Raw genomic sequence first — 27434 nt, 5'->3', positions numbered from 1 at the left:
TTTGCTTTATAAAATTCAATCCCAAACCCATCTGGACCATATGCCTTCCCACTGGGAAACGAGCGGATAGCCGCTTTGATTTCATCCAATGAGATCTCAGATTCTAATTCCTGACGAGCATCGTTACCAAGTCTGGGAATATCAAGCTTGTCTAAAAAAGCATCGATGTCATCAACAGAGGCCTTTGTCTTAGATGAATATAAGTCAGAGTAATAGTCCTGGAAACACTTGTTGATTGACTTTGGGTTTGTGATCAATTCTCCCGCAGAGGAAATCTTATGGATAGCCCTGTTTGCTTGCACACCTTTCAGCTGCCTGGCGAGGAGTGTATGAGCTTTCTCACTCAGTTCAAAATGCTTTTGTTTTAGTTTGTGTATATAGTTTTTTACTTGTTCTGCAGATATCGTATGATATTCATATTTTAATTTGAGCATTGCATCTAGGGTGTTTTCAGATTTTGTGTTAAGATAATCAGACTGCAGTGTCTCAAGTTCAGATTCAATTTCTTTATAACGTTTACATCTCTCCTTTTTCTGTTTTGACTGATATGAAATAATATGTCCACGCATTACCACTTTAAATGTCTCCCACAAAGTTGCATCGGAGACTGAATCATTATCGTTAAAAAGGAAGAAGTCTGAAATTTGGATTGAGATATATTCAAGAAAAGATTTGTCAGTGTTCAGTGAGGGGTTAAATTTCCAATTGTACGAGCGAGCTGGAAGTTTAAAGTCAATTTTCATTGTAGCTGGAGCATGGTCGGATATTATTATGTTATTATATTTTGAGCTGGATACATTAGAAATTAATCTTGAGTCCACCAGGAAATAATCAATTCTAGTGAAACTACCATGGACCGGTGAGAAAAAGGAATATTGCTTGTCCAAAGGGTGTTGTATTCTCCAAATATCAACTAAATTTTGCTGTTTAATTAAATTATTAAGCACAGGGACCGATTTCAAAGGGGATGGTGTCTTTGAAGAAGATCTGTCGAGGGAAGCATCAAGATAGCAATTGAAGTCACCTCTATTTTTAATATTTGAGTTGTCATGGTCTGCAACAAGATTAAACATTTTCTGGAAAAAATCTGGGCAATCAAAGTTTGGGGCATACATGTTAAGGAGTGTCAGCGGAACAGAATTAATGGAACCTGTTACGAGCACAAATCTGCCACCTGGATCTGCTGTCATGGATGAAAACAAGAATGGGACATTTTTCCGGATGAGGATGGCAACCCCTCTAGCTTTGGAGGAAAATGTTGATTGATAGACATTTGATATCCATTGTGCTCTGAGATTTCTTTGCTCTGATGAAGATATATGGGTTTCTTGCAAAAAGATAATGTCTGAGGAAATAAATTTTAGATGTTGAAAAACTTTTCCTCTTTTTAAAGCCTTGCCCATTCCTCTGCAGTTCCAAGTTGTGAAATTAATTGAACTCAAATCTGACCAAGTTCTTGAATTATCCTGCATCAAAGCAGTCTGTTAATAGGAATATACCTGCAACATATGTAGCTGTGGACTGGCAACGAAAAAAAATAATAATAAATAAAATGAAACATAAAACAAACACAAAACAAGAAAGAACACATATAAACCCCTAACCCCGGTGTCATTAGAATAAAGACACCAAAAAACCCCTAAGCCTCAGAGGCTGCTGGGCGATAGAGCCCCCTCCACCCTTAGAATAAAGGGAGAGAGAAAAAAACACCATCTCAAACCCGTGTGTAACACCTTATTTAGATGCACCGATTGTATAACACAAATAACTTATTTAGGAAAAAAGGAGTAAATGTGAACAGAAGTTTACCCAAACACCTCAATATTATTATAGAAAAAAAAGTATATTTATAAACAAATGCATAAACAAATAACCGGAATATTATAACTTTTATAGAACTATTTCTGCTTTTTCATACGTATCAACATATTTTTACATGTTACATTACATCACGTCACTAAAACAATATTAAGTATGAATATATATGTTTGTAAACAGTGGAACGTAATGTAAACAGATCAAACCATGAGATTATGCTCTGGCAGGCAGGGAACCAGCGAACCTCTCAGCGTCAGACACGGAGTTGAAAGTGCTGACAGAGCCGTTCAATGTCACCTGTAGCTTGGCCGGGAAGCGGAAGGAACACTCGGCGCCGGCATCTTTGAGCGTCTTCTTCAAACTATTGTAAAGGAGGCGCTGAGCAATGACTTCTGGTGGATAGTCAGGAAAAATGAAGATTGGCTTCCCTTGGTAGTTCAGCGGTCCACGCTGGCGCCCGAGCCGGAAGATCTTAGCGATGTCGCAGCAGTTGTGAAGTTTGGCCATGAAGGTGCGCGGCTTGTCCGATGACCCGGGTCGGGCGTTGTTGACTCGATGCGCCCGATCCACCTTAAGAGGCTTCGGAAAATTATCAATTCCAAGCAATTTGGGTGATAATCCAGTGATGAACTCGGTGGGGCGACCCATCTCCCCCCCCTCTGGGATGCCAATAACACGGATGTTTTGACGACGTGAGCGCCCCTCCAGATCCACCAGCTTAGCCCTTAGCTTAACATTTGCGGTCCCCAGCTCCACACACGTAGCCTCCAGTGCTGTGATGCGTGAGTCTGCGGACGTTAAAGCTTCGTCCACACCCTCTAGACGTTGTTTCACCTCGCGGTGGTCAGTTTGCAGGGAAGCCAGGGTCCTTTCCATTGCGTCGAAACGCCCGTCTATGGATTCCTTCATGGCGTTCACAAGTTCAAAAACTTTCGCGAGTTCGGTGCTTTGGTTCGCAACGGCCGCCAAGATGGCGTCGTTACTAGCACCGCTGGCCTGTCCCGCAGTCGACTTGCTTTGATTCTCGTCTCTTTTCCCCATATTTCAAAGCGGTTGTGTTCCAAAAAAGTTGATAGAAAATGTTCCAGAAAATGCGCGGTGCAGTCTTTTAAATAACTATTTTTTGGCGAAACACACGGAGCTCAAAAAAGTACGTCTTACTCCATCACTGCACAAGAGCGCCCCCCCGTGAATTTATAATTTTGCTTGATATTTGTAAAGCAACCTTGAGAGCTTTAAAAGCTTTTTTTAAATTAAATGTATTGTTATTATTATTATAATTATTTTAAAAATTACCGTTAGATGCACTGAACTTACAAATCAACAAGACTTTGAAGAAAACAAGCTGCTATAATTATTCGTTAAATGACTGTAATTCAAGTGACTTACAAGATTGAACCACAGCTGTCTTACCTGGGGCGAATGCAGCCAGATATAGAATTAGACCCAGTAGAACCAGCCATGAGTAGGAGGTGGGGCAGTAGTTGTAGGCCCAATAGGTGTGCTCTTTCATCTGGCTGGAATTGGAGCACCTAGTGGAGGAACATGAGCGGGACCCCATCAGACCTAATTATTCATCCATTCTAACTCATGCACATACCTCAGCAGCATCCTGTGACTCACCTGCCCCATGCTGCCTGCTCCGTGGAGGAACTATTGACCGGCACACAGGAGGTGGCGAGCAGCGCTGAACCGTTTTCACTGTAGCAGAAACCACAACCTGGATCCAGCATGCACGGCTCACAGAGCCTAGAGTGAAAAACAGTAGGCATTAGCTTGCTTTTGGCCTAAATGGAATTAATTAGTTAATTAGATAGATGAATGTATGGATGGAAACATAGCCATTTCAAAGCTATATAAATGATATATATGAGATATTTTTTTAGCATGAAAATATATAGTTATTTAACATTTGGGGATAAATTGAATGAGGCTATCTTCGAGAAATCATGGCAAATATCTTGATATGTGTTTGTTTATTTTTCTTTTGTTAGTAAATTGAAATAAAAAACAATAGGAGCTCTAATCATTTTCCATGATGTACTGGTAATGGTTGTTGGAGGGTTGAACTTAGGTGGCTCTATTCAAGGAAACACAATTGATTCCAAATTACTGTTAAACAGTGTAAGAATAGAGCCCAATGTCACGCTAGTGAGAAGATTGTAGTTTCACATATTTAATAGAACCAAAACATTAATGGATGCAATTCCATCCAAGTCTCAAGTCACTGAATGGTGCAGTCATACTGCTCTAATGATGGTGCTGTGGCCGGCCGGGGGATATTTGGTCTCATCTGGAGTAAAGTGAACTCAATGAAGCCGCTGTGATGTGGTAAAAGCACTCATCTCCTCAAAATTACCCCGCTGGCTGTGTGTTTGTGTGGCAGTGAGTCCATTAGATGTTGTTTGTTATGATGAAAGACAGCCGTTACACTGTAGTTTCACCCCACACTTCAGTAAGTGTGAGTAAAATGGGTCTGTGTGACTTCTGATCCTTTCATAGCTTGACAATACACCAGATCTGTGCTGGTACATCAAGTCTGCAGTGATACATCAAGAAACTTATTGTCAGCAACATATGTCAAATGAAGTAAATCAGCATCTTTAATTTGGACATGTATGGCTTATGCTTATTGTAATGTTTATACAATTGATTTGGAAGTATAATGATTATTCTAATATCCATTATCCTTCATGTCTCAGTATATTCTGTCGGCCTCTAGCTAGTATTCAAAAATGTTAAAAAATAAACATGTTGTTGTAAGAGGGGTGGGTGTCAAACAAAGGTCTGGGTCACAGGCCCAACAGAATGTCCTTTTCCTTTACAGGTTGTATGAGTCTGATTGTAATATTGTCTTTTCACTCTTTAAAAGCTTCAACCAATCTTCTGGCATTGCCAGATTAAATGACTTGGCTGTCTGGATTTGACCCCCTTAGTTTGACACATACTTCCAGTGTTGCCAGTGAATGGCAGCACCTATAGTCAGTTCCTGCTTTTGAGTGTTAAAAAGTTTTTTCACACGGAATCTCCAGAATATCCACTGCTCTGTCTGATACCGGATGAGTTCCACAAGAAATCAAGGAGTAAAAGCTCCTGTTCTGGTTTACAAGTAAAGAGAAGACGTGCCACAGCTGTAGCTCGCCTGGACTCTGTCGTCATCAGGCATGCTCGATGTCTGCACTACATTCCTCTCTGTGATGTGTGTGACAACGCGTCAGCACTGCTGTTTGCCTGGACCTCAAGAGATCCTGGAGCTTAAAAAGCTTAATTTCCTCTTTTTAATTCTGTGTTTACTCCGGAGCTACCCACATGGTCCAGCTGTTACCCACGTGACCGCTGGAGTAGCCTTCGACAGGGCCCGCTTTGCTCCGCTGTCACTGCCTCAGTGATGATGCTCGCTCCATTGCAAATAAATCCTACATTTCCTCTTTTTAATTCGGCTTTTACAACAGAGTTGAACGTAAGAAACAGCTATAACCCATGTGGCCGCTGCTGTTCTCTACAAAGGAAAGGAGAGAGGAAGAGTTTATTCATCTTAATGGACTTTGTCCCGCTGGCTGCGCTGTTGAAGGGAAGCTCCGTCCCTGTCGTCGAGGGGGTGGTGCGGCTGTTGTTTATAGAGATAGTTGTTCTTGCAAAGTGATTCAGACACAGGAATTCGCTTATTTTTGGTCTCAGATGATCTTGGTTGGTTCTACAAGACCTTTCTATTGTATTTCAGTCTAACGCCCGCCTTGCCCTGCGGCAGTGTTCTTGAAGGATTTTAGTGACTTTTTATCTTCCATTATTCGAATGGAATCTGTTCTTATTCTTAGAGACCTTAATCTTCACGTTGATGACATCACATCTTGCTCTGCTAAAGAACTTTTAACTTTAACTGAAGCCTAATAATTTTGAGCAACATCTTTCTGAATCTACTCATCAAAAAGGCCACATTTTAGACTTGGTTTTTACTCTTGACCTGGAAATTTCTAATGTATCTGCACATGATGTCCATCTGAGTGATAATTCTCTTGTTTTGTTTACCCTTGACTTCATCCCTAAACCTAAGCCTTTGAAAGTTAGGTCTCAGAGGCACGTTATATCAGCTGAAACTGACAGTTTCCCTGCTCTGTTTGACCCTCTTTCCTTCAATGACTGCCTTAACGTGGACAATTTGATTCACTGTTTCACTACTCATTGTTTTGAAATACTGGTGGCACCTGTTAAATCGAACTTGAAAATTCAGAAAAAACGGTGGCTTGGACAAATGATCTCCCGAGTCTGAAGAGACTTTGTCGAAAGATTGAGCGTCTCTGGAAGTCCACTAAACTTGAGGTGCACAGGCTTCACCTCAGGGATCTGATGTCCTCATCAATGAGATGATGGAAACTGCCAGATCTGATTACATTCAGAAACTGGTAATAGTAAATAATAAAAACTCCAAGTGTTGTTTGACATGATAAATTCTGTCGTGTGTCCTGCTGCTCCAATCACCCCTGTCTTCTGTGAAGCTGACAGCAATGCATTGACAAAAATTAAGTTGATCAAAGAGAAAATCCCTCCCCTTGTGTGTGGAACCTCTGCTATCACTGAGCCTGTCTCCACCTCGTGGGCCTTCTTTAAGGCTGTAAGTCTCGCACTGGAGAACAAGATGAAACCCTCCACTTGCTCGTCCGACGGCCTTCCGTGTAGGCTCTTTATTAAAGTGTTTGATGAAATCGGCCCCTGAGTTACCAAAATGGTAAACCTCTCTCTTTTTCTTTTCTGTTTTTTTTTAAGCATGCCGTTGTGGAGCCTTTACTCAAAAAGCCAGGAATAGACACGACTAACCTAGTTATTTCCAGCTCATTTGATCCAACTGAGCCCCAGAGGCTGAACAGCTTAGTCAATTGTTTGCTAGAAATCAAACAATGGCTGAGTAAAAACACTTTGAAGCTAAATGTGGAAAAAACTGAAACTCTGGTTATTGCTCCTGATGATAAGATTCCAGGGTTGAGTCAGTACTTGGATGACTCAGGCCAGTCTGTCAAACTGAGCCTGAGAAACCTGGGTATTGTATTTGACAAAGACATGTCTCTAGTATAACACTGACCAGAAACTGTTTCCTTCAACTGAGAAAATCTCTAAATTTAGGAAAATGATGTCACAAACCAATCTGGAGCGTAATATGAATAAACTTGTGTTTAAACTGCGTTTTTGCCTGTTGATTTGTGATTCCACTCCGCATTTGGGTCCACCTCATTCCAGGACTTCACAACTTACTTACTTAAACATGTCTTAATTGCTTTAATTCTCCTTTTATTCAGTTTTACTTCTTTCACTTAAAGTTAAACGCTTTGTTTTTCTGGAGATGAACTCTTGTTTCCCAAAACCACAACTAGTTTTCTCTGATTGGTCAAACAATGGTCTACACCGTCATCAGTCCCAGAAGTCTTCAGAATCTTTATAGTAATAGTAAGTAATAACTTCAAAACTAAGGATAGTCATGATGAGGGACTTACTGCACCTTGGAGTGGAAAACTTCAACATTTGAAACATGTGAGAGTGGAAAGTTGGGTTTTGACATTAGTTACCCTTGTTGTTTTTTTAAATGTTTTTCAGTGGTTCTGTTCATGGGCAGGAGGGGGGCGGGGGGTCTGTCCATGAAGCAGACAAGATGGAGAGCTGCTCCTTTAAGTATAACTTTGTTCTGAGTTGCCAAAAGTTGATATGTCCTATTCAGGTCCTTCTATCTTTGACGAAAAGGTCCCTCCAGGTCACTGATTGCACCGAACAGCACCTTCAGTCCTAGACTAATACACCCACAGTGCAGGAAGGAGGGATGATGAAATGTATGATTTCCTGATAGGGAAAATTCCTTCTATCCTTCACTGATAGTTATTAATGCCAATGACCCATTTTTATATCTTTCCAGCCCATGAACGACAAATATTGCGGATATGATTGATCACCACTCATAGAACATCTACCCGACACACACTGCACCTCATACCTACTGGACCACTTCAACGAAGCCATTTTGACGACTGAATCTGTGAGATCCTTCAATAAAAGGTATAAGACAAATATAGAATGTTATTCTCTCAAGCTCTCTTGCTCCTCTGCTCTCTTCTTTGATATTCTGACTAAAATGCAGTGCTTTGTAAAGACGCAAAAGTGCCCTTTGGGAAAGGTTTCTTATGCTAATGGATGTTATATGAAAAACCAGATCTTTTTTGTCTATTTCTGCAATTTCTGATTTTTCATAAAACTCTGAATGTACAAGTCACTTGGTGATGGGTGACTTGGGGATAAAATAACTCTTCTCACTGTAGTCTTGCTCCTTTATCGAGAGTTGCTTGAAAATTCTGTTTATTTTAAATTAAAGGAGGCGGCGAACCATCTCCTTTAATTGCAATAGTGCTTCCAAAATTTGAATGAGGCCCGGCTGAGGCTACTTTGGTTGCCTGGGTGTTTATGTTGTCTAACTTTAATGCTGTGAAATAAACTTGGCATGTTTGCTAGTGAATATACGCATGGATGAGTGTGTTTCTCAAAACTCTTATTATCATATAGGATCTTGGATGAAATGAAGTTTAGTGGAATTACAGGATGCTTTAATTGTGTTATTAGCTTCAAATAAACTGGGCCAGAAGCCCAATATAATGAAATATTATATATATATATATATAACCCCTCATTCTGCGAAACTTCACGCGGGGAAGAACTTTATAAAGTTATATTAAAACGGAACATTTTCATGTTGAGAGATTTACTGCATCTTGGAGAGGAAGACTAAATCGGAAACATTTGAGTGAGTCAGTGACTTGGATTGTTATTATTTATGCCCCTTTAACATCAGAAAAACTGATGATAATGGAAGAACTAAAATGGAAAAACAAGGAAACTACTGTTCATATGAGGTGGAGTTGAAGAGGACATTTATCGGCGGTGGTCCTTAAGGCCTGCAATGCCTTCTTTGCTAGCCAAAAAGTACCTGAATCAAGTGTGTAACAAATCCATAAATCAATGAATCTGCCTAAAATAATCCTTCATTTAAATCACCATTTCAAAATTATAACTTGGCCATGAACGCTTTTCAAATCATTCCAAATAGTCTGCCCGCTTTCTTTTGTAGTACTTCCCCTGACTGAATTTCTTATAGATGTGTAGTTTTTGCATATTAAATGTAACCAATCATTTTTTTACTAGGATCAAAAAATGCCTGAATGCATTTATAATCATTTCACAAGGCATTCTAGCAGGCGTACGGTAATGTCACCATATTCACACTTTAAAAAAAAAAGAGTGTTGAGAGCACATTTTCCACCCTGGTGTGAAATAAAACTTTTGCCAGAGTAAAAAGTTATTGATTGATTTCGATGGAGCACTATTGAAGGCCTAGGTGTTAAATGCAAAGCCCGCCCTGCAATATATGTATACAGGTATATATAACATCGAACATGGGAATCCCTTAATTAATCCCATCCCAAAAAGTGTTGTTCAATTACACAATACAGTGCTTTTCAGCAATTTTTTCGGCAACTTCAGCCTACTAGAAACTAACAGTTTGTTGAAATTCTTCACTAAACCTATATATGTGATATTAATGATATACTCTAGGAGAACACTGAGGCCCAGTCATAGTCTCACTTGTCCTTGGTCTGCCCCAACGTCTTTTCCTAATTGTACATGCCCAGAACACCCCAAGAAAGAGGCATCCAGAAAGTATCTTGCAACGTCAACTGGCTTTTCTCCATGTGGAGGAGCAGAGGTTCTACTTCCTGAATGATCAAGCTCCTCACTGTATCTTTAAGGAAGAGTCCAGACACCCCGTACAGAAAACTCACTGAAATGTCTCCAAACCTCAAAAGCTGTCACTCTGTTTAACTTTTAAGATGACTAAATAAGAGAAAGGTATTGAAGCAGACCGCCTTGGATTGCATGTGAAATTTTTTTTTTTTCAAGAACATTAAAAGGTTCATCTCCTTACAGGTACTTGAAGCATGTCAAGTTGTTGGTTGAGGGGTCGACTGGGTGGTGCGTGACTGGGGGACTGTGCTGTGCAGACAGCAGGAAGCCCACTGCCAGCAGGCTCAAGCTCAGACTTGTGCCTGCGAGAAACATCACTGTTAGAGACACTTGAGCAGTAAACACAAACACAAGGCAGTCATGGCATTCGTACCTATGATACTGCCAACCGCCAGCTTCCGTCGACCGACTCGCTCAACAAGCCAAACACCAAGCAGTGTGAAGAGGAAGTTTGTGAGGGTGGTGAGGCAAGCTAACCAAATGGCCAGCCTGTCATCTCTCACTCCTGACATTTGAAGGATGGTAGCGCTGTAGTACCTGTAAAACACATAGAAGGGATTTTGTAAAGTTTAATCATTTCTTTTCACAGATTCAAAACATTTTTAGGAATATATGCCGACCTAATCAGATGTTGTTTCAATTTAATATTTCCCCATGAATTATAACGAATTTATGGCTGGTTTCCACTCTCTGTGCTAAGCGAAGCACGTTGACACAATCTTGATGCAAGAAGAAGTAAATGTTGACTCAGTGTCACTCATGCCTAAGTGTAAACTTAAACATTACTTCAGGAGCGCTGATCCTGTGGTTTTTCACCAAGTTAGAAACACGCAATGTTCTCTAGGTCATCAGAATAATATATAATCATTTAATTTCTCTTCTTCTTTATCATAGAGCACATGTGGACACAAGAAGCTGATCCAGGGATCCACCTCCAGAGCTGCTGCTGATCCAGGATCTTCACCACGTCATCAGATCCCGAGTTCTCTCCAGCACCCCCATGGACCCTCCTACACTCTCCTCTTTTCTCTCACTATATCCTCCCTCACTCCTCTCCTTATCCATTTGTCTACCCCCCCATCCTTCCTCCCAGCCGGTCAAAGCGGCAGGCCGTCAACAATGAGTCGGGTTCCGCTCGAGGTTTCTGCCTTCTAAAAGGAAGTTTTTCCTCGCCATTGCTCACTGTACAGCTCACTGTACAGTGTTTTGTTTCTTGCTCTTTGTTGAATTGCTGGGATCTATTTTTCCTTAATCAACTGTAGTCTTATTTCAACTGTATAGTGTCTTGAGATAACTTTGTTATGATAAGACACTTTAAATAAAATTGAATTGAATTGAATTGAAGAAGCCTGTGGGCCAAATCTGGCCTGCCAAGTAATTTGAAGTGAAGATGAATCTAAATCAATACAGTTTTATGTTTATGTTGATATAGTGACCTATGTAGACGCTAGTGTTCAAATTAAACTACAAAGAGATTATTGATTGTCAGCAATTAAATGGAAACTTTTAAATAAAAAAAATGTGGTATATTTGAGAGGCTGGTGATTTCGTAGCCGGGCCTTCGGTAGAGGTCTCAGACTTGTTTTAAGAAAGTAATTTGAAAAAGCTTATTTTTTTCTAACAATCAATCAAGTAGCAACTTCTCTGTGTGTATCATAGGACTACAGAACAAAAAGAAAATAATACATGGAATGCTTAAGAGCTCTGTTTTGTCAGTATAGCTCACAGCATATTAGATATCAGCCCTCAAATTAAACTCTAAGAACTATTTTATTTATCATTATATTTATCCGAACAAATTTATGACGTGCAAGAAAATAAGCTTCTGAAATCATTTTATATGTATTTTAGATGTTAAGGAAAATAAATCCCAATATTATTGGCTACAATTTTTTGCTGAAGAAAGAAGTGATTTCTATAAAAAACAAATTTAATGTCAGATGGATCACATGACCACGATATGTCACACAGAAATCCGTCTTTGTTGTCCATTTTGAATGTTAATTTTCAACAATGCATGACATGACATCATAAACAATCAAGTAGTGATGAGTTAATGAGGCCATATGCTGCAGCATCAGTTGTTGTAGCTGACTCAGTCAGTGTCCTGATTGTATTGAGAATATCCGAAAGAGTGAAAAAACATAACATCAAAAGAAAAAAGTATAACAAAAATGAACATTTTTCAAAGAAAAAATCAATAAATATCTACCACTCCTGATTTCTTTGGTTCGGAAACTATTGTTCCGACTCCAATCACAGCCTTGTTACTCAAGCAACAACCACTCCACTTGATTGAGTCAGCTATAAATAGTCTGTACCATTCACCTTCTGCAGCACTTCCTCTCTCTTTCTTTGTTCTCTATAATTATATGGACGTCTCTGCTGCCACATCGCTCCATGTAGGCAGATTACCTCCAATCATCATCAACTAGAGCGGAGACTTGTGGCGGTTAACAGCTATCACACCTGCATGAGGTCTGACTTTAACCTCAATAATGATCCATGGAATGGATCCATGCAATGAATCATAGACGAACAAAACCAGACCTAGATGTTCCCCAAACACCTTTTAGTACTGGACTTGAAATAGGATTGTGACTGACAGGATTTAAACGAAAAACAGAAGCGAATGTTTAGAAAAAGAAAAAGAAAAACATAGTACAGTTATAGTTAGTTTAAATTCCAACCTCAATATGTGCAAGAGCAGCGCTCTAACCTTGTCCTCCTGAGGGCATCTATGTATTTGCAATTTGATTGGACTGATTTTCTTCCCAAATTAAATTCCTCGTGTGATTCAGAGAACAGCAGAGTAACACAATATCCCTTCAGCAAGGAATTTGTAGCTGAAAACATCTTCTGTATTTCAACCTTTGTGATCCGCTGGGTTTTATCGACCAACACAGGCAGTTAGACTCACACACACAACATCTTCTCTTTGTTTTGAGAAACAAGTCTCAAATTGGGGTGAAATTGATATCGACAACTTTCCTCAAAACTGGCAGCAATTATTCATCCACTATATTCCGATGTGGTATTTCTTATAGACAATATGGTAGAAAATATAACTTACCAGCCAGACCGCAGTAATAACAAACGAACAAAATCCGAGACTGAGTTTTCTCCCTCAAATGTCTTACAAGATGAATATCCATAACTTAAATGGGCCCAAAAATAATTCCGCCGAGATTTTATTTATGACATTAAGATTCTTCAAAATGACTTGCTGGTAATTATAGAGTGACAGTTTGTGTATAATCCTCAGTTGCAACTTAATGAGCCAACTTGTTTTCTGGAGCATTTGCTGTCGCCCCCTGGTTTGAGTACATTCGGCTGAATCAACATTAATTAGCAAAGGCTCGTTCATTACTGTTGTGTTGTATTTGTTCAAATTATTAAAACAACCACATCAGATCCAGAGATCTCATTTAAGTCACACTATCTGTTTTCAGTCCTGACTTCAACACCGTTGAAAATGTTCGGCGAGTGCTGGTGAAAGATTTGCTCCATACAAGAGCCTGGGGAAAAATCCAGAATGGAGGGTTGTACAGTGAAGTAGTTTTATAGTTTTCTTACAAAATCCTATCTTGTTATTATGCTTTTACTGCAAAATAGTTGATTGCTGGTTGTTAGTACCATCATACCTATTTTAACCACTCAAACTTATAAAAGAGGCCAAAAATCAACGTCTCCGAAAATGGAAAATAATGTCAGAAAACTTAAGAATGATATCAGACGGACCATGTGAGCGCAAAAATTATTGATGTGTTCCTGAATATCAGCAATCAAGACCAAACCAGTGGCTTGTATGGTCACCTCTTATATTCTTGTTCTGGCAACGGATCATCTTGTTACAATCATCATTGAGAAACATCACTATCATCCTGAAAATAAAGAACTAAGAAAGAGTTCTCTATTTTACTCAGAATCAAAAATGTGTATTGCCAATGTTGTAAACACAAGATATGCATGTTTGTGTTGTCAATGGTCTGAACTATAAATAGTTTTTCTAATTCACTTTTTGAGGGAAATCTTTTTTGTCTTTAGTAAATTATCACATTCACTGGAAATACCCATAATAGTGTCACATGGAGTTTTTGTAAATGAAAACATGAAATGTTCTGGTTATTTACAACAAGTAAGAGACCCTTTACATGTTGTAGAAACTATTTCACACTTGACCTGGAAACCTTTTGCAAATTCCATAGACAAGGTGGAAGTGGTTTCTGTGTCCAAACCAAAATCTTAGAGTTGACTGAAAAATCTTATACAGGAGAAAATTTGATTAAATTCAAGACTGGAGAAAGGGATTTATGTATTTTGGAAAATAGATCTGATTTATTTAGTTGTTAACCCCAAAAGTGACTAATGTTTGATTTGGTTCCGACTTTTATTTTTGCCTATAAAAATACATATTGTTGGACCCAAGACCTAGACTGTGTTTAAGGTTTCTGCCCTTGTATGATTGATTTTGACACTCATTTAGAAAATATCCTCTGTTTGGATGACGTAGGCAGACATCACTACATGAAAGCAATACAAAGCTTTTAAACACTGGCTCATTTTAGCAGTATGAGTCAGTAGGAAATAGATTTCCTCCACTTACTAGCTCCTGCAACACCAAACCGATTTAGCCAACACAACTGAGCGGATAATTAAGTATTTCTGGATCTATATGAAGCCATTCCAGGCCCTCATTTTATTATCCAGGCATTGTTGGCTCTCCATAGAAGTATAGAATTAACCTTTTAGCCTTTCAAACATGATTATCTCTACAGCACCCTCCAGGTGCTGTGCTTTAACTCTGCAGCCAACACATCTTAAAGATGTGTTTGGATTCAGAACATAGGGCTTACACATGTGCGTACTTCAAGTCCTCGACGTGAGCTCCTGAGGAGAAACCATGTGAGGGAACAAGGCGAGGTGTGATCTGGCCCTGAGCCCAGGATGGAAATAGAAACTAGGATCCCTCCTTATGTCACACTTCCAAACCCTCGTCAGATACAGACACCAGCCGGAAAGGAAGAGAGACACGGTTGCAGGGATTGAGGCTGAATAACAAGGTGTATGGAGATGTGTGACGTGCCAGATGTGTTGTCGGATGTCAAGTCAGTGAAAGCATCTACAAATTTCCGTTCAGCTTTTTGTTGTAACTCTGATCAAGACAAATTGTTGTTAAGACATTTACCGTGAATCCAAATGTTTCATAAACTGGGCTTGTGACCCGATAAGCTTTGTTTTGGCATCCAAAAAATAATTCTATAACTGATTTCAGAAAGCTTTTGATATAAGTTCTCAAGAAGTTGCTTCGAGTATTCTGGGGTTTTTCTTAGGTTTGTAGGTCTGTGCTGCTTCTTTCAGCTGTTGCCATTGCAAAAACAGAAAAGTAGAATCAATGGATGACAGGGTCACCATTTCACTGACAAGATATTTTTACCTTGTTGATGTTTTTCTTTATCCGGCTGAATGAATCAAGAATGTTTTCACTGTTGACATTTAGTGACAAATTAAATAGTCTGGTGGCTGCTGACTTACATGCTGAGTTGAGAGTCACACCCGAGGCTTCAGCACCTGCCAGACCTCGGTTCACAAATACACATGGTTCCCACTTGTGGTCCACGTTTATAACCAAACATTTGTAATGTGTTAGTGTATTTTCAATGTGTTATATGTGAACTAAATCGCTACACAAATGAGGTCTATAGTCCTGCTGAAGATACTCTTTCAGTGAAGTAGTTTGGCCCCCTTTTCTCTTTTTTACCCATTTAGTGACATAGAAAAAAAACCTTCAATCAACTTAAACTGATAATCTATTTATTGATTAATTTGATTTTCAACTACTTTATTGCTCTTTGGTGTGTCATTCTGTGGTCCTGAACACACATGATTACCCACTTTTGAATAACTGAACCCTCAATTGAATAACAACATTTATAAAACCTCATATTCAAATATATGTCAGCAAAGTGAAGGAAAGGTTCCTTGTTTAGCTGTACTTTGAGAAATTTGAATCCAACAAGACTTTGGTAGCAATTCTGCCATAAAGAACTCAGAGTGTAGGACTAGTTTTTGACAAAGATAACTAGCTCAGGAAGGTAGAAAGAAAGATCATCTATAATGAACGTGTGAACAAGTGAGGCAGTAGAAATGAAAGTGTGAACAAGCAGCTGGAAGTAATTGATGAGGTGTGAGAGTGGAGAAGCAGAGATGGACGAAAGGGATGTTGAGAGAAAAGAATAGCTGGAGGAGGCGAGAGGAGGACGACAGGTGAAGAGTGAAGATAAAACAGAAACAACAGGCAGTAAAAAATATATTGGTAGAGCGAGTCAGAGTCTCCAGAGTACTGGTCTATTTTCTAAATGAGCGCATTCAAACACAGTTGTGCGTCACATTTATTCTCTACATCCAAATAGGATCAGCATAAATGTACATAAAGCTGAGTTCATTTGGAAATACATTATTGTATAAGAAAACGCAATAAAAGGGTTGTTAGAAGCTTCTAAAAAAAAGGTAAATCTTGTAGAAGTGAATGTTATTCATAAATAATAAGTAAGATATTTGAACACAGTTTATGAAATTTCCCCCAAATTTCTTTTGTTTAACTCGACAAACAGCCACTGTTGCAGTTATAGTCATCCATTAACATTTGGATGAACCTGGGATCATCTGAGAATAACCTCAATGCGTTATTCTTTCTTTCTTTTCTCTCTGGTGTTTTTGATATTACTAAGGACCACAAACATTTTATTTGTCCAACCTCCAAATCCCTTCACAATGAACCTAAGCCGATTGAAGTCATCACATGTGGTGAACCCGAAAGGCACTTTCATTTTCCTCTCAGTGGGCAAATATATATAATTTTCTCTCTGCAAGAACCGGTCATAAATGACTATAATACTGATGGTGATTATTCAGCACATTTTCTTTACTATTTATTACCTCGTATTTTAAGAGCTTGAGACACTATGTGGAACTCTGCTTACTTATTTTTTTTTTTTAATTATCTTATGTCGTCCATATTTTTTATTTTTGCTCATTCATATCAATGCAAACAAAATTTCAGTTTCATATCGTCCAAGGAATGCAACATGTTGGTCAAAGTTGTGAACATATAAGCATGTTTTCATTCCCAAAAGATCACCTTTAAATTAGAAGCAAGTTCAGATAACATGACTTCAAATGGTAACTATAGTCTGTTTTGAGTAGTCGCTGCTATACAAGAATATTTTCACTTGAAAGGTCAAAGTGCCAATCATTATGGCTTTCTGAACCTAATAGTTCAAATACATAATACATATGGCTGCAGTCCTTTATTAGTATTTATATTTTATTACATATAATTTTACATCACTCCAACTTAGTTCTAGAAAAATTTCCACAAGTGGTTCAAATCTTCACTGATATCGATCCAATTTTATTTGCTTCACGTGTTCCCACAATTTATGTCACAAATAGCACAATTTTTGAGTTTGGACAACACACTGACTAAAAAGTAAGTAAGTAGGTAAGTAATGGTTATTTCTAAAGAACCTTTCTACACCAGGGTCCCAAAGGGCTTTAACAATCAAAAACAATACACAGTTAAAACTATATACTATAAAAGGCCAAGACACATAAGACAAACACAGTAGACCCCAAAAAAACAGGGATAAGCCTGCACAAATAAGAATGTCTTAAGATGTTTCTTTAAGGAGTCAGTAGATCCATGAAACACAGAGAGTGAGGACGATCGTTCCAAAGCTTAGGAGCAACAGCCTGGAAGGATTTCTCTCCTCTGGTCCGGAGGCATGTGCATGGAACGATCAGTAGATTCTGATCCACAGACCTCAGAGCCTGAGCCTCTATTCTATTCTATTCTATTCTATTCTGATCCACAGACCTCAGAGCCTGAGCTGGGGTGTTAGGCTGGATCAGATCACTGATGTAAGAAGGAAGCCAGTGAAGAGTTTTAAGGATCGGAGAAGAGTATTTTATTAACTGCAGGCGAGACAGCTCCTTCTTGTTTAGGCACAAAAATAAACTAGCAGTAAATAATCCAAACAAGAAGTCACAAATGCATGGATTATAAGCTCCAGATCTTGTTATGACATCATTTTCCAAAGTTTTAAGTGTCTTTGTTAAATACAACACCCAGGTTTCTCAGGCTCAGTTTGACAGACTTGCCTAAGTCACCCAAGTACTGACTCAACCCTGGAACTTTATCATCAGGCGCAATAACCAGAATTTCAGTTTTGTCCACATTGAGCTGCAAAGTGTTTTCACTCAGCCATTGTTTGATTGATTTTGACTAGCAAACAATTGACTAGGCTGTTCATCCTCCCGGGGTTAAGTTGTATCAAATGAGCAGTAGAGCTGGATGTCATCAGCAAAAATGTGGTAAGAAACATAAGGAAATCTCTGAATGATTTTACCCAGGGGAATCAAGTACAGCAAAAACAATGAATGACCCAGAACAGAACCTTGAGGGACTACACCCAACAGATCCGCAGATTCAGACCTCATTTGATTGGCAGATACACTGAAACTACACCCAGAAAGGTATAATGAGAACCATTGTAACACAGACCCAGACAGTCCCACTTCATCCCTCAGTCTTCTCAGCAGGATCTGGTGATCAACTGTGTCAAAGGCTGAGGACAGATCCAAGAGAACCAGAACAGTGTATTGACCCAAATCAGCCGACATCATGATGTCCCTGGACACTTTCAGTAAGGCTGTCTCCGTAGAGTGATGTTTACGGAAGCCAGACTAAAACTTCTCATGGATGTCGCTCTGATCCAGGAACAAAGACAGTTGCTCAGACACCACCTTCTCCAAGACAAGAAAGGGAGCTTAGAAATAGGCCTGAAATTACTGAAGTCAGTCTAGTCTAAGCCTGGCTTTTTGAGTAAGGGCTCCACAATGGCATGTTTAAATGCATTGGGAAAAAACACCTGTGGAACGGGAGAGGTTCACCATTTTGGTAACCCAGGGGCCAATTACATCAAATACTTTAATAAAGAGCATACGTGGAAGGATGTCTGACAAGCAAGAGGAGGGTTTCATCTTGCTCACCAGTGAGTTACAATGTTAAAGGAAGGCCACAAGGTGGAGACAGGCTAAGTGACAGCAGGGGTTCCAAACAAGAGTGATTTTCTCTTTGATCAAAATAAACATCAGCTCCTCTTTCTGATTGTGTCACAACCCTTTATAAAGGTAATAATACCATTATATAACTGCAATTCATATATTAAATGTAATTAATCTCACTTTCCTCTACACATTCTCAAACACTAAACTTCATGCTGAGTCACTCGTGTTGCTGCTCACAATCAGGAGCGGTTTTTTTATTCACACTGTTTCAAAACAGTGTTTCTATCCAATTAACTGTATTTCTCAGTCATGCTGGAAAGTGGTACTTCTTGAATCTAATTCTTAGAGTTTTAAGAATGCATAAGATTGAATATAAAACCAGAAAATTCTCATTAAAAGGTATCCCGTAGTGTCACCACACTACAGTGTAGGAGTTTGAAGTTATGAAGTTGCATAATGGAAGTTGGAAACAAATAAACACATGATTTTACAGTTGAAATCAACTGTGTGTGATCTACTCTGGAAAGAAATCAGAACCGGCCAGCTCGCGCCAACAGAGCCAGAATGTAAAAGTGACATTTGCAACATGACATTTGATGGTGGGACCATCTGTGAAGGCCAACTGGCCTATGTCAATAACAGAACACTTGGTATCGTGAGTCTTCTCACAGGATATGATGCCCTGCTGTTCAGACTTCTAGGGATCTAACAGACTCGCACTTTAAGAGCTTAAATTGATATGTTTCAGTTATAAAAAGTCCTCCAGTTTTTTGTTTGCCTGAGGTCTTCTAAGGTACAGGATTGCTTTAGTAAGATGACTTTCTAACGAAGTCATGATGCCTTTTCAAGGTCTTTAAACAGGCTTGCCTGAAAACACAAAACACTTTTCTCTCTGATGTCTGATTTCCTTCATGAATCGTTTGCTCCCCCCCCCCCTCACACACACAGTCTTTCAGTCCCATCACCATCACTGTCATCCCCACCTCTTCTTCATCTTCCTCATCTGTCTCTCCTCTCAAGTTCCATCCATCTGCTTTCGATCTCGCTCCCTCTCTTCTGTCAGCGCTGTTGAGTGACCCGCCCATGCCAGGAAACACACAACATCACATGCGCGCACGCTTCGCCACCAGCACACACTGCCCTTATACATGCAGGATGATGTGGCTAATTGAATCAAGAAAATCCAGGCTCTAGTATAGAGGATCATGTCTAATTTAAACTACAATTGTTACCAAAACAAAAAAGGGACAAAACGTTAGCAAGATAATTAACCATGAGTTATAATTGATTTACGTGGTAAGCATCACTTGTTACTCTCTGGACCTTTAAGCCATTTAAATAGATTTGGGTGATCAAACAATCTTTCTCCAACATGCCACTTATGGTTTTTTTCCAAATGACTCTCTCAGGTTTCCCGTCTTACCAGTATCTACATGCAGCCCACCCTTCCACACAAATATATATTTCAGGGTCCGGCACTGCTTGGACAAAATTCCTGTTGCTGACTACCTCCTCTGCCCCTGCCAGGCAACCAACTTCTACTTCGACCTTTACTCTAGCCATACTTCCTGCCGTGGGGAAGCCCTAGAAGACACAGGTTAAAACCCCACCCTGTCCTTTGGTATATGTTTTCAGGAGAAAGATTAAACATTTCACATCATCTGTGTGAAACGGATATAATCAGAAATTCTGCTTGAGTATGATCATGAAATTCAGGTAATATAAGCATCTAGCATTGTAAAATCTTGTGCAAAATGATATTGCAGCCTTTTATCTTTAATTGTTGTTTTTGATTTGAATGTGTCGTACAACTCATACGTTTTCTGGTCAAATTTAATTAAAGGAAAAATGTCAAAAGTGTTTCATTTAAGATGTTAAATCTAGACATTTTCCATGACATTTACTGACAAAGGCTGCTTTTAGGTATTCCATTTTTTCTTTTCTGTCTGTTGGCCACATGATACACACAGGAGTTATAATTGATTGATTATCCTTCTTTAAAGAAAACATGAAAACAATGATGAAAACAACATTATTCAAATGATTTTACAGATCAAACTTACTTACTTACTTGCTTTATAAGGGCAAAAAAAGATAATATATGAAGGCTTAAACTGCTCTCAGAAACCAGAATGGTCTTGTGTCAAACTAGGCTGGTACAAGTGGACGTTGTTGCCTTTGTTTCCTTAGCAAGTGGACAAACTTGTGTTCAGTGTGTTGGCAAACACTAAAAAAAACTTTAAAAAAAATGTGTGATGTGAATGATAATGCTTCACCTGGGGCACAATCTGACACTCTTTTGTTCTTGAAAATATGTATTGTTGACACACGCACTATTCCCACCACACAGTACTCTGACATGCTCTAGTGTGTTTGTCTGAGTGTGTGTGAGGTTAATAACCAGCGAGTCTAGAGAGACAGTCACTGACACATGAGTCCAAATATCTGTAAGTAAAATATCACGTTCCATGCTCTACTGCCTCTTCTTTTCAATTCTCCGCATCACAATACACTTCTGCAGTGATGCTGGAGAGACATGGAGCGATCATTTCATTGGTCTGCAAACATTAATATGTCATGTTTGCACATGTCTGCCTCTCATTTATTACTATTCAGAGGAGAACAAAACAGGGAACATTAAGATCCTATCACCATGGAGACATAATTGTCTCCCGCTGTAAATGAAAGATAATCAAATTTCCTTTAAAAGAAACCTAAAAAATATGCAATACATCACTTTGAATTTATACTTAAAAACCTTTCTTTAAGAGTTTAACTCAAATTTACGATGCATATTTTTCCTTTTTGTTTTACCTTTCACAGAAAAGACTCCTTAATTATTGTTTGTATTTACAACTTTATAACACACTTTATATACTTAAATGGATTTTAAGTATATAAAGTGGGTATCATGAAATGATTTTAGTAACTCATAAAAAAGTCATTTATATTAATAAATATAATGTTAAAAAATGTTAATTCGTTTTTGGCTCAATTGTTATTATTGAGTATTCAATTAAGCTTTCAGGTCCTTGAACCTGCCCTGAGGTTGTCATCATCTCTTACTTAAGACTAAACCAAGACTAAATATTTGATGAGTGGAATCCTGGCCACGGACTCACGTTGTCAGTTCTCATTAGTTTTTTCTTGCCTTTGGGGTTGAAAGACTCTCTCACGGGTCCGTCTGTGCACCTGAGCCTCTCAATTAGGTAAAGCCAAGAATTTTTTTTTCGGTCTTTAGTCTTCCGAGGTCGCATCCGGACGAGGGTCGTCCAATTATGTGTTTTGGGGGATTTGTTTTGTCACAGTAATAACTCCTCATTTCCAATTATACTCCAATTACCTTCACATTTCAATATAACCTTTAAACATTTGTACTTGCATGAATATATACATTTACATTTTAGTTTTAACACCACATTGATGAGACATCTTCTTCCCCAGTCTGACGATTTCCTGGACGATTCCTTCCATCTCACACTCCCTGTCGCTCTAATCAGGGGAAGCAGCCACGATGGAAGGTTTCTCTAAACTTTTCATATTCCACCTCCTGGTAGAAGGAAGGGCTCATGGAGGGTGAGATGGGCAGAATGTTAAAAATGTAAGACAAATAACACCATAAAGGGAAATAAACTAAATGTATGAAACGGGGACAGTGAGCCAGGTCTCTCCAGCTTTATTAGAGATTGTGGTAAATTCAACATCACTTTCACCTCATTTAAATGCTGTCTGTTAGAGTGCTTTATTTAGACTCTGGTTACTGGAGCAGTAAAACACTAATGTGTAGCAAGTGTTTTCAAGATGATTCTCTCTGTCCTAGAACTGTTAAGTCTAGACTGAGGTCTAATATCCCCCCGTCCACAGTGTTGTAATCGTAAAACAACATTTAAGTACAATATTCTGGAACATGTTGTCAAGCTCTCCTGCCTGCACAATCTCTGAGGCGACTCAACAAGCTATAATCCGGACTGCGGCTGAACCACATGTCAGGAGAGCAGACAGACTAGAGCTGCGTCAGACAGGCCAGACTGAAAATGATAAGACGGACGACTCTGTCTGGTGGCGTCGCAGAAATCTATACTGTTGACAAGAGGATGAAGATGAATGTCTAGTAAACGAGCCAGAAGACACAGGATTCTGAAAATGAGGATTTGTAGGTTTGTGACAGATCTACCATGTGACCTCTGCGAACAATGAGTGTGACTCCCCTGTCAGAACTACTTATAAAAGAGAATCATATCAGCTGAAAACTTAAATCAGCTAACTCTATTCTCAGACAGTTTCAGTTCTGCTTCTTAGAGTGGAGTTTGGAGTATTCAGCGGGTCGAAAAGGTTAAGATCACAGTACAAGAAAAGCACTAAATAATTCCAGACACTTCAGCTGATAGTCGTGCTGCTCTATGTCATTCTCATCAATCACTATTTGGTTCTTTGCTGCAACCACCACAGTCAACGCAAACTGCTGCAAATAATTGTTAGCCTAACTTATGAAGAGTCGTTTTGTGTGTGGTGTGTATTTTCTCACCATGCTTGCACGGGTTTTCTAGGCACTCCAGTTTCCTCCCACTCTCCGAAAACGTACACAAGATAAGTGGCTCTAAATTGTATTGTATTGTATGACTGTGTGTGAGTGTTTGTCTTTACGTGTCATGTCAATAAAGTCAAACTGTCCACGGTGTCCCGCGCTCTCATCCTATCTAACTGGGATATACACCTGGCACTGCATGTGTGTACAAATTACTTTGGTGACTGAAGATTTTTTTTTGTTAAAGGTACTTTAAAATGATTGTAAGTTGATGTCAACAGAGGGTTATATTTTCATCCAGCCATATGCAACAGGTCTCAGATGTAAACCATGAAAGATAGCACTCACACACACAAGATGTGTCACTTTGCGACCATTCAATCACACACAAGTATGAACACACACTTATCTGATTGCTTCCCTGTGAGCGTTGCCAGGCAACAGCACATCTCCTGATTGTTTACACAGCCTGAAATATAGCTCATCTGAGAGGTGAGACAGATGGAGAGATAATACGAATAAAAGAGACTTTGTCTTCTCCTCACAGGAGTCCTGCAGAGTTAGGATACCAGATTATGTCAAATGAACAGGTTGAGACACATCCACTCAGTTTGTGTCTTAAAAAAGAAACGGATGAGAACTGATTTGTAAGAACTATTTTCTCTGACTCTATACACACTTAACAATCTCCTTAGTAGGATCTATTCTCAAATATTGTTATAGATATTTATCTGAGTATGTGTTGCTGCTGATGTAGAATTGACCAAATTTACTTTTAGTCCTTCAGCTCATGGTCATGCTGCATGTGTACAAAAACACATCACACTTATCAGCCCTCTCTGGCTTCCAGTAGTTTCCCTGGAATATTTAAAGATTATAACATGTCGAGGAGTTTCACTTATGCTTAGCTTCAGTGGGAGAACACTTCAGAAGAACCTTGTCCTTCAAGGCTGGATACTAAGAACGGCGGCTCATTGATGCTACTTCATTAAACAAATCAGTGCCCAGGAATCCGTGAGCTCCGACTGTTGTGTCTCATCCGTCAGCCAATGGTTGGCTGATCACGAAATGGTCCAGAAAGACCAGCTCAAGCATCCCAGGCGTACAAATAAAACACAGAGATGCCATTAATTCTATGATAGAATGAACATCAGAGGTAAAATTGAAAATTACCTTGTAAGAAAATAATAAAACATTTTAAACTTCACAATCTGGTTAAACGAGTGCTAGTGTACATTGTGTAGTTACCCATCTTTCTAATGTCAGACACAGATCAGATTAACAATCATTGCTCAGAAAACAGGTTTTTCGTAGTTTCTCTGGAACTTATGTTTCTGTTTGAGTCGTTGGAAATGAATTCATTCTATGCTGGATCGTCATAAGTGACTTCGAAACCCTACATTTAAATTTTAAAGCCTAGGAAAAAGTTCAGTTTGCGTGAATGACCTGCTGCCAATTTGACAAGTGACTGAGAGAGAAGCGAAGAGAACTTACATGACCGTGTTGATTCCCGAAAGCTGCTGAAACATCTGAAGGCCGCAACCCACGATCAGGGCTCGCCGTGTCGGTGGATAGGTCAGCATCCGCCAGATCACCGGACCATCTGGGCAAAGACATCGCAATTAATTGAAGAGTCCAGAAAGCAGGTAAAGTGATTTCTACTGTTTTGGGCTTCTTGTATTAAAGATGAAAAGTAAAGACAAGAATTCATTGTGGAAAAATATTGATTATGTAAATGTAATTCTATAATAATAAGATGTAATTATGTTTTTTTTACTCATGTCAATACATTATCTTATTAACTGCTCCATTTGTATAAATAAAGGGTATGTATTAATCAATATATAATACAAGTTAATGTAAAACGTGAATGCTTTCATGTTGTGGGATGCAGACTGAAAATACATGTGTTAATATTAAAACGTGTACCAGAGAATTTGACTGAAATATAATTATATTTGTAATTTTATGTTTTTTGAGAGTGGTGTGAAAATAACTAATTAAAATAATCAGAAATACAGAGTTCAGTTATTAGGCCACTGCCATTCAAATTTTCTTTTTAAACTGTCAACTAATTTTTCAATTCAAGTTAAACAATAGATGGGACACTCTGGAAAGCTCGCCAGTCCTTCATAGGACAGCTCGGGCTCTGAGGTCTGTGGATCAGAATCTACTGATGGTTCCTCGCACACAGTTCAGGACCAGAGGAGAGAAATCCTTCCAGGCTGTTGCTCCTAAGCTTTGGAACGATCTTCTTCTCTCTTCTGACATTTTCATTTTCCTTGATTATCTTGGGGCTGCTCTGTTTGTCTCTATGTTGTCTTGATCTTTTAAAATGTTTAAATGTGTATATATTTTTAACTGTGTGTGAACCTAGTCTGGGAAAAGCGCTTTACAAATAAAACTAGTTACACAGGGACTTACCATTCGCACCAACATACTTAGTAGTCAGGTTTGTTTGCTACTGATGGGAGGAAACTGGAGTTTCTGAAGCACAAGCACATGAAGAACAAGTTCCTTCAAATCTTCTCTCGTTCTGACCACTACTCAACTGTTGGTTTCATTATGTAAATGATTTATTCAGTCACTCATGATGAATGTTGCACTTCTGAAAAAGTATGTGCCATGTTTAAGATGAAGCCAACATTCGCTGTCAGCTGGCCTCCTGCTGGAGTCGGGCTGTGTCCTCACACAAGCACAACTAGCTTCCTGTGGGAACACAAGTCTTAATAGGATGTGAGATCGACTGGACAGGCACGGAGCTGCTGGATGTGGACACACACACACACACACACACACACACACACACACACACACACACACACACACACACACACACACACACAGTGAGACGAGATGCCAGACATTAATGTAGGATTCTGATCCGCACACGTTAGGAGCATCTGTGTGTGGGAGGACTCTGGACCAGCTACTTCTGCCTGACTCAAGTTCACTTCTCCACATGTATGTAGCTATTTTTTTCTGTTCCGTACTTCTGTTCAGACTTCCTGTGCGTTTGTGTCACCAGCTGATCACTGCACAATTTTCAAAGAATCCCAAAAATGAATAATAAGTCGGTTCCCTTGGACATGAATGAGTGAACGCAACATTGACTGACAAGTGAAACAATCAGTGAGCATAACAATCAAACAGTTGAGTCATTCATCATCGCATTGTTTACTCAGTCAGTGGAGCTAATGTATCACTTACACAACGATGATCAGATATAACAATGGAGGACTTCATCAATCCAGACTACGATTTAGTAATAATTAGTGCCCACAGTGACTCAGTAAACCCTGTCAACCAGTTAACATGAGTTCAAATCGGTAATGACTCATTAATGATCATTCGTTTTAGTCAAGCACAATGACATCTCTCCAAAGTACCATGTTTTGTTCATTTTGAAACCTGTAAGATGATATTATAAGAGTCTTCTTCTGGGTAACATCTCACCGTCACTGCATAGCAACCCGATGGCCAATTATGGCGCAGTCAGTCGTGTCACGTGACTCCTATTATTCAGGTTCTGACCTGCGGCTGATGAAATATAATGAGGAAGAGTGTGAAAATGTCTTCCCAGGAGGAAATATTTAGATCTGTCGATTCATTTCCCACTAATGAACATAATAATGGCCTGCGTCAGTCAGAGGAGACGTTTCATGATGTAGGGGGCGACAGAGAGCAGCTGGAGGCTGATCTCAGAAACCACGATCAGAGATGAGGGTTACACACAAAACTGCTCCACCTGTGAGCTCTCACACAAACAGTGCTTGATATTAAGAGCTTTAAGTAAAGTGGGAACATGTTCTTGTTATTACATTGTTATTACAAATAGTCATCCAGTTAGGTACAGTGGAACATGTTAGTAGGCATCGTTTATTTATCGTATGATTTATTTATTTTTTGTTTTTTGCATCTTAAATATTTTCCGATCAAACAAGTATTAACGTGGGACGTCAAATATTTTTTATTTTTTAATTAAAGCAACCAAACGTTTTGAAATGTTCTTTTCATATTTTCTTAAAATATTGACAGTACTCTCCACTACACAACTGTGTCTGGGAGATCCGGGAAACCAAGAGCTTTCCCCTCATTTTGTAAACAAACATGCAGCAGGTTTCATGGCATTGCAGTTCCACTGTTCTGACACTGGAAGGAGCCAGAAACGATGTTTTCTATCTTACATACTGCTCCTGTGGGAACCTAAACGCCCCTTCTGTAAAGAACAGCTTTTATGTTACGT

At 39.1% G+C, this 27434-nt stretch overlaps 1 protein-coding gene across 1 annotated transcript in view; it reads right to left on the bottom strand.

Annotated features, from left to right (window-relative positions):
- Nucleotides 1–27434, bottom strand: part of LOC148084715 (proton myo-inositol cotransporter-like) — a 53564-nt gene that overhangs the window by 6651 nt on the left and 19479 nt on the right. Inside the window, exons 4-8 of the mRNA XM_087787874.1 lie at nt 24683–24791; nt 9965–10128; nt 9773–9893; nt 3442–3567; nt 3232–3350 (exon numbers count right to left, since the gene is read on the bottom strand). Coding sequence (XP_087644000.1) covers nt 3232–3350; nt 3442–3567; nt 9773–9893; nt 9965–10128; nt 24683–24791 — 639 coding nt within the window. The remainder of the gene's footprint in view (nt 1–3231; nt 3351–3441; nt 3568–9772; nt 9894–9964; nt 10129–24682; nt 24792–27434) is intronic.

The sequence above is a fragment of the Callionymus lyra genome, chromosome 3, assembly GCF_982586985.1.
Source record: "Callionymus lyra chromosome 3, fCalLyr1.hap1.1, whole genome shotgun sequence".
Classification (NCBI taxonomy): Eukaryota; Metazoa; Chordata; class Actinopteri; order Syngnathiformes; family Callionymidae; genus Callionymus; species Callionymus lyra.
Note: the sequence above shows the minus strand (reverse complement) of the source record. Positions and strands in the feature narration are given on the sequence as shown.